General features: G+C 26.6%; 1 protein-coding gene across 9 annotated transcripts in view; it reads right to left on the reverse strand.

Moving 5' to 3' along the window:
- The window catches only part of LOC136989437 (FK506-binding protein 15-like), a 114,758-nt gene that overhangs the window by 10,551 nt on the left and 90,889 nt on the right, over positions 1-13,318 (reverse strand). For 5 of the 9 annotated variants that reach the window (XM_067287580.1, XM_067287582.1, XM_067287581.1 and 2 more), the window contains 6 exons: positions 12,074-12,166; positions 8,722-8,847; positions 6,642-6,749; positions 6,443-6,512; positions 6,007-6,366; positions 395-483 (listed from right to left, as the gene is read on the reverse strand). In XM_067287580.1, the coding sequence (XP_067143681.1) occupies positions 395-483; positions 6,007-6,366; positions 6,443-6,512; positions 6,642-6,749; positions 8,722-8,847; positions 12,074-12,166 (846 nt within the window). The remainder of the gene's footprint in view (positions 1-394; positions 484-6,006; positions 6,367-6,442; positions 6,513-6,641; positions 6,750-8,721; positions 8,848-12,073; positions 12,167-13,318) is intronic. The other 4 variants (XM_067287583.1, XM_067287579.1, XM_067287577.1 and 1 more) reach the window with 2 other exon arrangements.

Raw genomic sequence — 13,318 nt, forward strand, 5'->3', positions numbered from 1 at the left:
TATTTAATTATATAATTTCTTCTTAAAACTTTGAATTGTATTAACATTAAATTCAATATTCGTAGTCTAGTAAAAATACATTAGTTTTGAAGTAGGATCTCTTACAATTGTGTGACGTTATATAAATTTTTTTTTTTGTATCTAGTCCTCCATTTAAATATAGCAACTGTAATTGATTAGTCCAATCTCTATGATCTAAAAAATTGATTCGGTTACATTTTACAATGCAACTGAATTGATTTATGCTTTTAATTATTATAATAAAAGAGAAATACAGTATTGACCATCACCAGAGCATGCAAGAACATATTCATGCAAATGAATAAGTAGATCTCGAGTCTGTTAGATTTTTTTCTTACCATGTTTACTACATTTATATTTTATTATTTCTTACCGTGCTTACTATATTTTTCTTTTCTTCTTCAATTAACTTTGAACTTTTTTCACTTATCTGTGTTTTCTCTATTGGACTTGACTCTTTACCTGTTATGTTTATCAAATCAAACTAGATCAATTGTAGTTACAAAAGAGAGTAATGTAAAGTAATTACAATATATATATTTTTTCAATACAACTTATTAATACTTTGAATTATGAATATATAAAAACAAAATTTCACAAGAAAAAACTGATTTATTGTGATATTACAACAATTTTAAACTTTTATATATTAGTTCACAGTTCTTTTAATACATAACAAAATCAAGAGAGTTCCAAGTAAAACTTAATATAAAACTCCGTAGACATGGTATAGGTATAATACAGATGATGGTGTCTAAATATATGATATTATATATATGGAAACAAGATACATTAAATTTAGTTTTAGTAAGTGGTAAAAAACAATCTTGTTTTATATAATTTACTTTATACATATATCTTTATGATGTCCAGATAAGGCTCGGGTTTGTTATAAAGTCTTTACAACAAATCATTGTTAAAAAACGTAAGCTTATGTAAATTTACATTACGTAAGTTTATGTTCTTCTAAAATAAGATGGCAAAATATTTTTCTACTAAATATGTATTAAAAATTGAATTATTGTAAAATCTTACAAATAATTATTCTAATTTTATTTCCGGTAGGCCTCAAGTTAATGAACTAATTAGAGGAATGTACATCTGCTATTGTCAAAGGTCTGTCCAGTGCATTTTAAAAATATATATATCAATAATGAACTTATAATATACAAGATGTATTAAAACGTTATAACTTACTGTGTGAGGAACAAATTTTGTTTTATTTTTTATATATTTTTAGGTTTATTTTGGGGATTTTTAGTTACACATTCCTGACCAGAAAGACAAAAGTAATCTAACCAACTGCAATAGATCTCCCTGGAGGATGTCAGAGACTGTGACCTCCAACTTCCAGAAAGAGGAAGTAACTTTGAAACAAATCAATTAGTATTATAAAACTAATTTAGTCCATCAGTAAATTGATATTATAGAATTGTCAAAACTCAAGTTGCTGCAAACAGGGAATACTCAAAATCTACAGTAGGTTCATGAGACTATATAAATGACACAGGCTGCGGTTGTAATACAAGGAAGAGGTATAAATTGATGAGAGCTCAGTGGAGTCAAGTAATAGTATCCTAGTGTTATTAGATGATCGTTAAGTAATTGTAGGTGCTGGGTGAAGAAGTATTGTTAACTTGTTTTCAATTATTGAATTAAATCCGGTGTTTATTGATTGCTTGTTGTTCTACTTAATCATCATCATCATCAATAGCCTGTTGAACTGTAATTAATATCCTTTTTTTTAATAAAACTGAAGACAAAGTCTGCCCAAAAGGTACCACCATTTATTTTTTCTGTGTTCCAGACAATACACGTTATTGGCGACTGACTTTTCTTTGTAGGCTACTTGTCGCCAGAAGTTAAAGAAAGCCTTAAAAACATAAAATATATCAATTAAAATTACAAATAATTTTTAAAAAAGGAACTGGTGACATACAGAAAACATTTTATCTACTAAAAACAAGCACTGGAAAATGTAAATTTTAAGAAAGCTGCCCCTGGTGACGATACATGTAGAATTTTCGTCTGTAAATTTTCATCCAATGGAGATTATATTTTTTTAATAAAAGCAGTAACACCCCCAATGAAGGTGTGGATGGATGCGAGCAAGATGTCTATATGTCACCAGTTCCGTTTTTAAAAATTATTCGTAATTTTAATTGGATATATTTTATGTTTTTAAGACTTTTTGAACATCTGGCAACAAGTAGCCTACAAAGAAAGGTCAGTCACCAAGAATGTGTATTGTCTGGAACACAGAAAAAATAAATGGTGGTCCCTTTTGGGCAGACCTTGTCTTCAATTTTATTAAAAAAATATAATCTCCAGTGAACAAAAATTTACAAATTAATATCTTTTTTTCTGGTCACAAACTGTTCATTATTTGTCATTAAACATTATTGCTGCTATTAGCATTATTAATCTTTTGACAATATAATCTTTTAATCTTAATCTTATTAATCTGTTGTTGTTATTAATAATGGCAGTTTTTATTTTTTCTATGATTGGATTTTCTTTCATATTGCAGATCTGCCTACTCTGAATCCTACAGCAAGGTTTAGGGCAAGGATGGGCAACATGTTGCCCACATTAGTATTTTGTGCGGTCCACATTGCACAAAATATTTAAATATATATATAAAATAAAAATTTTAAATGCAGACATTGAATGGTCTGTACTCTTAGTAAATACTAAAAGCCCACTTTGTATATGTCCAGTAGTTTAACCTGACTTCACTTGATACTTTGTGTAGAGCTGTAAAGTATTAAAAATGTTTTCTGTCGTTGCACTTAGTTTTTTGGTTTCTTTGCAAATTACATACCATTAATCTATATCTATTATACTACTCCTTAGCCAAGAAAATGAAATAGAGATTTTTACAGCACCTTTCTCAGTAAATGTAGAAACATATTTCAGACAAACTTCAATTGGAGATAATAGACTTGCAAAATAATTTTGATTTGAAAGATACTTTAAGGAAAAAAAATCTGTCAAGCTTTTATAAACTTTTATCAAAGTGAATCAATTTCTCAACTTAAAGAAGTATGCAGAAAAAAATTGTATCATTATTGGGCTGCAATTTGAAAAAATTGTAGACCTATAAATTCCCGATGTCTCCTGTCTGTCCTTTCTTAATCTTGAAAATTGAATTAGCTAGATGAAAGCTGAGACGAGATATGGAAAGCTTAGGAGCAGGAGGCCCCAATTAACTATATATGAACTTCCAATGTAAACTGAAAGTCATGTTTTCAATTTAAAAATTTTTCCCCCGAAACTTTTCCTTATCAGGAAATTTATGATATACGGGGACATGACACTACTAATTTGAGGTGGACAGCACATATTTTAAATTAAATAAATTTAAAAAATATGATTAAAAATAGTAGCCTGGCATTGTGACATCATCACAATAAATAATTGCTTGTTTTCTACAACTTGTGTATGTGAACAATTTTTACCCCTGCAATGAATAGTAAAAAGTGAAAAAAGAAATTGGCTAACAGACTCACATCTCAAAAATAATTTAAAACTAAAAGTTACTAATATTCGGCCAAATATTTCGAATATATTATATTTATATAGTTCCGGAGGTCATATTAAATATATCTATGTTAATTTATAATCATATATGAATAAATAATTGTGATTTACCTGCATTTGTTTTCTTTTTTCTCATGTGTGGCCTGAGTTGGTTTGAAAGTTTTAAATGTTATAAAATTACACAGTAAAAATTTTAAAAATTTTGATGTTCTATTATATGTTCAATATTTGTTTTTTAAATTTTCAATTACTGTATTTATAATTTCTATTGACAAATACAAATTATACAAACTTTTAATAAGCGATTTATTATGGAATATAGTACTGTATAATAAAATTGCAACTGATATTTTGTCTTTAAATGTCATTGTTAAAGAAACAATAATGCTAAATGAGCATTTGTGGTATTGATGTTTATGTAATCATCATTTAACACAATACAACCACTAATAAAATTCAGTATTGAAAAACTAAGCTTATTTTATATCAGAAACACTTGCTGATAAAAGAATAGAGGATAGAGATTCCATAGCATGTATAATCTGTTTAGTATAAGCCCAGAATTTTTAGTATTTGGTTATATTGCACTTTTTTTGACTCCTGACAAGTGTGATATAACGAGGGGCTACTGTGTTATAATGTAGATTTGATGAATATATAAATTACTTAAACAGCTGTTAAACCATCAATTGCTTTTTAAGCATTATTATAAATGAGAAAAAATAATCTATCACTTAGAACAGGCCTGGCCAACCTGCGGCCCGTCAAGTTAAATTGTGTGGCCCTCTAAGTGATATTATATATCTATTAAAACTTTTGTTTCCCGTTATGTGTATACCAAAACAATTAAATAAATGAAAATTTGCATGTGTCATTGTTATAATGCGCAAGTGTGAGTACGAACTCTTCGTATAACAATAAAATCTTATTCATTTTGTATTTGTTTTACTTTTTTAAAAGCATGTTTGCCTAAATTGTGGCCCACCGTAATGTTACGTGTGATCAAAGTGGCCCGCAAAACAATTTGGGTTGGCCAAGCCTGACTTAGAATAATACTTTTAAAAATAGTTTTACAGTAAAAATTCTGGTAAAATGAAAACAAACATTGTTTTCGTTTATTTTATATTCAGATTTTAAGCTATTTATATTTGAAAAGCTATTAGGAATCCATTATTATTTCTGTTAAAAGTATTTTGACTAATCATTGATTATAAAGCATTAGAACAAAGTCTTTCTTGTATAAAACTGAAAGTAATTTTAAAAATAATAAAACTTATAAACTATGAAAACTGATTATCTGCTATAGTAAATTTTTCTTAAATAAAAAACAAAATTAAAATTGAGTAAATAGTGTAATTAAGAATTGATAATCAGGCTTCAGGTAAATTGTTAACAGCTCTCTTGATTCTGATATATACATAGAAACTAATATTTAAGAATGAATAACGATGCACAATATAATAAATTATTATTATATTATTGTAAAAACTACTCCATTGTTATTTAATCTCAAAAAGTTTCATTTGTTCTATTAACAATATTAATACATATTTATGTAATTTAAATATATGTTTAAAGACTGTCTAGTAAATTGTCTTATTGTTTACTTTTATTAACATGTTTTTATGAAACTACATAACAATATCAAAAGTATTTTAAATATGTGAATCCAAATACTGCCAATATAAACTAATTAACACAAGTTAAAGTAATAACATAAGTAATTTTTAATAAATAAATACATATTCACATGATATATATCATCCAAAAAGTTCTTGATTATTATTAGTTTTAAAAATTATTACATTTTTATAAATTTTTATGCAACTTGTTTTATAAGTATCTATAATTGATATTCATGCAGCAAAATCACTCTTTCACTTGTGATTCATTATGTTTTGCAATGAAAATAATCAACATACTTTCAAAAAATCAACTTTATTACTTCATTGAAACTCGTTTCCTTGTCAACCTTTTCTCAATTTTAAGTCAGGCAAATTTACAAGAGAAGGCAGTTTCAAAAGGGAGATAATTATTGAAGTAAAATGATTTATCATTGCCGTTTTACTTATTTATTTGGAAATGCTCTGATGATTATCTACAATGAAATTAAAACTAATATGACAAAACTAATGAATAATGAATTTTCGTAATCAAAATATTTTGTCATGTTATATTTATTAATAATTATATGAATCAGCAATATATAAAAGGCGCTTGAAATATTTTTCTGCTGATTTACGAAGCAAATAGAAATTATTAGAACAAAGTTTTGAAGAGTGATTTTTCTTGAAGTGGTTTGTATTTGCAATATTATGAATTTAATAACTACATAACTGATTTTGTTAATATAAAAAATCAATAGTTTCTATTTATAATGGCCTGAGGTATATAAAGAATAAAAATTATTTTATTCTTCCATATAAATACTTATATATTTACCTGATTTATCTTCTTCATTTTCAGACTGATCTGTTTTTACTGCCATTTCATTTTCTTTGAGTGCATCATTAGAAGAATTTACAACGTCAACTTTTGTTTTGTCCAATTTGGAGGAATCATCATTTTGATTTAAAGTTTCACCAACTGATTTTAAGTTACTACTATCAATTTTTGTTTGACTAGTAATGTTATCTTCTAATTTTGAATTGTCTTCAATAGGAACAGTTGAAACTGGAGTATCATTTTCAGTTTCCTTTGATGCTTCAGTTTCAGATGATGTCTGATTACTGTTATTTTCAGAATGACTAACTTCATTATCAGGCATTTGCTTCTTAACTGTTTCCTCATTACCTTTTATCTCTAATATGAATAAAAAATTAAAATATTGAACAATCATTTTAAATATTTTAATCTTTTATATATTGAATAATCAAACCTGTTTTATCTGGTTCATCTCTTGAAACAGGAACTGTTTGTTTAGCTTCTATTAATTCAAAGGTTACAGCCTTAAATTATATAAAGTTTTTTTTTGAATTAATATAAAATAGTAATTATAAAATAACTTTCAACTTTAAAAATCTGTTGATAAATCACTGATACTCTAATATATATATATAACAAAGTACTTTATTTACCCGAATTGTATTTAAAGCTACTTGTCTAATTCGTGCTCCGCTGTACGAATTTTCTGGATGAAATTCAGTTTGGAGACAACGATATAGCCTGTTCATTGCTGTTTTCAGCTTTAAAAAAAAAAAAGTTTATAAGATTTCTTATAACAAACCATCTAAAATCTGTAAATAAAAATTATATTCAATTTAAAACTATTCTTTATTATAAAATGTTGAATGTGATAGTATTTTATATTACACATCTAAATCAAAGACGTACAACATGCTACTAAACATTTCAATAACATAAAAATACACACGACCCTCAATATATGTGGTCTCAAATAGTGTGGATTTTGGTTAAAGTAGATCTATTCCAAGGAAGTTTCAAGATTGCTGCTTTGATACAACTTGAATCTGGCTATGTCGAACCAATTCTCTCTCCACTTTTTACCACTGTTACTTAGGAAAATGAAAATTTAGTTTTTCTATTGCTGTGCTCTTAATGTGAAAATAGAAATTAAAGTGAATTAATGTAATTCCTGCAAACATTATTATTTTAATTCTTTAGCTTTTACAGATTACTATGAAGGAAAAAAAAAAAAAAAAAATCAACTGTATAGACAATGCTTGATAAATATTTTGTTTAATTTTTATAATTTTTTACTTCCCTTTTCTCTTTTTTGAATAATTTAGTAGTTAATAAAGATCGATTATAGAGTATTTAGACTATCATTTTTTATGATTTGTTTTTATTTTTGTGTGTAACTACACTCCACTTTGTATAAATCTTCAATAATTCTACAATAATTTTTCTTTTTCAAATTTTATTTCCAATATTTTTACTTTGGCCAAGCAAATATAAATATGAAAGTTATGATTTCAGATGTGTAAAGAACTGGGTTCGATAAGGGTGATCTATCGAACAATTATCAGCAACAAGTCAGCGAGACTCACTCACTGAGTCAATGGATGGCTTTTAATAGAAAATTTAAGACTAAAGATAGTGAAATCCTAGTGTAGTCAGGACTGACACCAGCTAGGAAAATATATTTGCACCCTAACTTGCAATAAAAGGCTTTAATAAAATTAAAAAGGAAGGCTATATGTATTTATATTGAGTGGATAGTGAGATGAGTACATCGATAGGGTGACTGTTACATATATTAATTGAATGAACAATCAAATTAATAATGAATAACGAAAGTTTAATAAAAATAAAAAGAAATTACAAATAAAAATATATTAATCATATCTACACTAATTATTATATCTCTAAAATGAGAGAGAGAGTTTACAATATACTAGATATAATACCTCAGAATGAGTGTCATGAATGAGGCAACAATAAGTTTCATAGAGAAGGCAGAAGTTGGGAGACTAGGCACAAAATTGTGTGTCTTGACAGATAATTGAAAATCGTTAATCCGCCTGGAATCTGATGTGTTAAACCCTTTAATACTCAATTTTATCTCCAATGAGGAGTTAGATATTCTTATCATATGACAATGAGTCAGGTTAGTTCTGAGTTTAGACATAGAATATGATCTAAACTTTTAAGACAATAAAATGTCGAAAAAGAAAACTATTTCCTTATCCTTTCAAAAATTTGGAAAAATGTATAATTTTTGTGATAAAATATTACATTGTTTTTGACAATTTAAAAACTAATGAATATCAAATTCAGATTCTCATAGATGTATACTTAATTAATAGCTAACTCGTATATTAATTTATTTCCCATTGTGGAACTGGTTAAACCACATATATAGAGGGTTACATCATATTTTGAATGCTAACACTAGTCAAATATTAACAAATTCATTAACATTGCTAAACTCAAATATATATTATATATTTATATTAAAAAAATAGTTTTATATTGTTAAATTTGCTCACAAACATTTGTTTTGTGTTTCATGAGTAAACCTTAGCTATAATATGACCCACTGAAGTGCAGTTTAACCTAATGTGTTACATTTATAGTCTGATGTAGCATTCGTTTGTTATGAACCACTAATTTAAATTATGAAATTCAATTTGAACCGATTAATAGTAAATTTGTGAATAGTATAATTTACAATCAGAAGAAAATATGAATTACCTCATTGGAAAACTTCACACTACTTTCTGCAAAACTACCACCTTGATTTAATAGTCTTGTAAGTTCTTTTATTTGCTCTTCATACTGTTTCTTCATTGTTTCTGAACTATTACCCAGCAATTCATACTGAAAATAAATAAATTCTATTAAAATTTAAATATTTATTACACAAAATTTCAATTAATATGATATCATTGTGCCTTTAATCTAAATAATGTAGAAATATAAATGGAAAAATAATTGGGGTTATCATATAAGATTCCAAATTTTAAAAATGTATATATATTTCATGTTTCTTGCTTTAATAATTATCTGATTTTTAGTTTAATTTATTGAGATCTTCAGTATTCTAATGATTATTTAAATTGGTGATTTTATTTATGCTGCCTTGACACTTTCAAATATAGTTATTACAATTTTACAGTATCTAGTATATAAATTAATACTATTTTAACAACAACAAAACTACAGTTTATATTATTTTTACTATAAATTTCCTCTATAATCAATCAAGGACTTTAATAATTGATCTTAAACAAAAAGTTCATTCAGTAAATCTTAAATATAAAATACAGGAGAAAAATGTGTAAAATTTTTCATTGAAATTAATTGTGCAATATCTTTTGTCTTAAATTTAACATGATAAAATGTATTAAGGTCATATTCATTATCTTTCATTAAATATAAGCAAAGAAATAAGCATATCTAACTGAAATTTTATAAAAGATTGAAGCAAACCACATATAGAAATTGAAATCATACCAATGAAAAGCAGATTAGACAGTCAGATGATGATTAAGGTAAAAACTTATTGCTATAGTGGGCCCCAGATCAAATCTGAGTGGATCAATAAAACCACATAATTGTGGGGGGGTAGACCATCCAGATATACTGGGCTTTGTCCCTCATCAACAAGCCTTGTGGGCCTGACTGAACCCATAACAGGCTTGCTAAAAAAGGCCCTCTTAGTCCACACAGGACAAGAAGTGTTAAAAATAAAAAGCAAATTAAAGCAAAACATAATTAACACATTCCAAAGAAGTGAAGAATTTAATGGCAAGTTATTGCAAGGATATCCATAGAATATTTTTGTAACTTCTCAAGATTCCGCAAACAGTCTAATAATGACGAATATTTATTTTCGATGCATGCTAATTAGATTATATATATATAAAAAAAACCACTAAAATATATTGAAAATAATAAATTTGGTCATTAATTTGTCTAACCTGAATGGATTGTTGTACTTAAAATGTACTTTATTGTCTTCTCATCTTTAAATTTAAAAATATAAATTTCCATTGTTGTTTCATTAGCATCCCTCAAGTAAATATAATACAACCATAAAAATATACTTGAAACTACATTTACTAGATTTTTTTTAATACAATATCTAACACAGACAAAAGCTCTGGAGTATTATGCATATATAATGAATTACCAACGATTGCCTTAAAGATCGAGCTATAATTTGGCTAATTAAATGATTAATATAAAGTAATGTGTCACTAGAGGTAGACATTAGGCACCATCTCTTAACTACATCAATGATTATAATTTGAATAAATTAATAATTTAGAAGCTTCTGGAATAAAAGAACTGACCTGGAGACTTAGCAAGTGCACCGCATGGCAAGTGGAGGGTTGCAGGTTCAAGCCCAGCCATGGGCCCGTTCATTTATTCCAGAAGCTTCTAAATTATTAATTTATTAAAATTATAATTATTAATGAGCATTAATTATAAATTATAATTAATTTGTAGTTAAGCAATGGTGCCCCTAACATCTACTTCTAGTGATAAATTACTTTATATTAATCATTTAATTAGCCGAATTATAGCCCGATTTTTAAGGCAATTGTTGGTAATTCATTATATACTAATCGGACTTAATGATGTTGATTAATTATATATTATGCATATATTTTTTGTTAAATAATACCTTATTATTTTCAGGTGATTGGGCTGCAATTATGAAAAAAATTGTAAACTTATAAATTTCCACTGTCATCTGTCCATCTGCTCTTCCTTAATTAATTTCGAGAACAGTGTTAGATAGATGAAAGACAAGATCAGATATGGAAAACTGAGGGACAGGAGGCCTCGATTAACTATATACAAACTTCCAGTCTAGACAAAAATTCATATGAATTGAATTAAGAAATTATCTCCTAAATGGAGTTACATGGATAACTGCGGCATGACACTGCTGCAGATAGATAATGGCACGACACTGCCGTTATCAGGAAAAGACATACAGGGCAAGACACTACAAATTTAACAACAACAACAACATATATTTTAAATAAAAAAATAAGAATACAATCATCACAATGCCGGGCTGCAAATTTTGATGTCACAATAAATAATTACTCATTAAAATTGAAGACAGTCACTTTTATATTCACTTTCATGGAATACATCTTTTTGGTGACCTGGCCTTTCCTGGAAGGTCAGGCCAAAAAGAACTCCTGAATATGGAAGTGAATATCAAGGTAACTGTTTCAACAGAATCTTCATTTTAACTTTTAATATTAAAAATAGCCAACTTTTAAATTTCATAATTTTCAGTTAATCAACTTTTTTAAATGGCTAAATAATGACTGGTTTCGATCATATCAAGTAACTGCATATTGTATCAACAATTTAATGTATATACCAAGAGATTTTAAAGTACCCTTATTCAATGTTTAGTGATATTTAGCAGTCCAAAAGCAACTAAATCTTACTAAAGTAACATTTAAAAACAGGCAGAAGACATTTTTGTATGAACAAAACTAGTACCAAAACTTAACCCCTATGGGCACATTAATATTGCAAGCAACAAACATTTTATTTGTATCTCTAAACATTGAATAGGATTTACTTTAATTACAATTAACTTGTACTTAACAACATACACAAACAGTAAAATCTTTCTATATTATAAATTTAGACTCTTGTGCTTTCAATACTCTCTTATTTGAGTGTGTGAAAGTTTCTTTAAGTGCACATGCATTTTGTTTCACATTTTATATACTATATATATAAAATGTGTAACAAAATATACATATATGTATAATACATGTAAAATAAATAAATAAATATATATTCATTACTGATGGTGATATTCTTAAAATATAAAGAATATATTTGTAGAAAAATAAACAGATACTTCAAGTATTTAACTTAAGGTAAAAAAAGAAAAAAATTTAAGATTTAAATTAAAAATATTAAAAAATGCATTAAAACCAGTAAATGAAAAGGGGATGAAAAAAAGGTAATTGAAAAAAACACTTATTATTCTTTTTTTATAATTAAGTTAATGTTTGAAATCAAATTTCTTTTATTAAATGACAAAACTGTGAGAACTTACTTTAAGTTTCCATTCTTTCAAATTTTCTATTTCTTCTTCTAGTTGAAATATCCGATCTCTTTCTGAAGATTGATTAGTTCTAGATTTTTCTAACTGAAATAAATTTTAAAATATGCATTTTTATTTTATTATATTAAATTCCTTTATTCAAATGACTGTTTTCATATTCATTTACAGACATACTCAAATAACATTATATTATGCTTATAAAAGGATTAAGTTAAGTTAACTTAGTGGAATTTTATTGGCACAAGAGCCACTTTGGCCATGCTGCACCATGCACCATGATCAAATTATAGGAGGGTTGTAAACAACAGTGAAGTTGTATTTTCAATGTGTCATCTGTGTATATTATTTTTAATTTGTAATACACTTAACAGATTATAAATTAACAAGTGACTAATAATTATCAAATGTAAAATGAAGAATTTAGATGTATTTAATATAAAATTCATTACACAACAATTAAAATTAAGTAATTATTATTTTTTCTAATTCCATTACAAATAAATAAATAGTGTGTCATTTATCTGAAAATAAATTATCCGAAAAAAATATTCTGTATTATACAAATAGAAAAGCATGATTGTAAGTCACAGGCTTCTAATGCTTTGCTGTGCCTACTCAGCAAAGCATTCAATGGATTAGAACAGCAGTCATCAATTAGTGGTCCATGGACCACTGATGGGCTGCAAGAAAATTTTGGTAGTCCATGGAGAAATGTTGACATTGACCAACTTGAGGTTATGCAAGTATTACTAAAGAAATGCAAAACAAATAATGTGAGTGCAACCTTCCTGAAAAAGAGCCAAGAATTCATAAACTTATTTCAAACAAGCTGTAACAAATTTTACACTAATTAAATTGTTCATTGCTTTTTGCCCTTAGTTACATTAAATTTTTTATGATAATCAATCCAGCTATTTAAATTTTAGGGCTTATCACACCAGTAAATATATAATATTAAAAAGCATTTACTCATACACCCAACTCCAGAAACATTAATGAGTTAAACTCATTAATGTTTCTGGAGTTGGGTGTATTGTAAATGCTTTAAATTCAATCATTGAAAAATTTCTTTATTATTTTGTAAACTTAGATATAAAATAAACTAAGAAAACTTTTTGGTAACATATTCACTGGTGTGATAAGCCCTAAAATTTAAACAACAGGTTTGGTTATTACAAAAATTCACACTAATTTGTTATAATTAGAGAAGTGACTTTCATATTAATAAAGTAAAAT

This window comes from Centruroides vittatus, unplaced genomic scaffold, assembly GCF_030686945.1.
Source record: "Centruroides vittatus isolate TY-2023 unplaced genomic scaffold, ASM3068694v2 scaffold_576, whole genome shotgun sequence".
NCBI lineage: Eukaryota > Metazoa > Arthropoda > Arachnida > Scorpiones > Buthidae > Centruroides > Centruroides vittatus.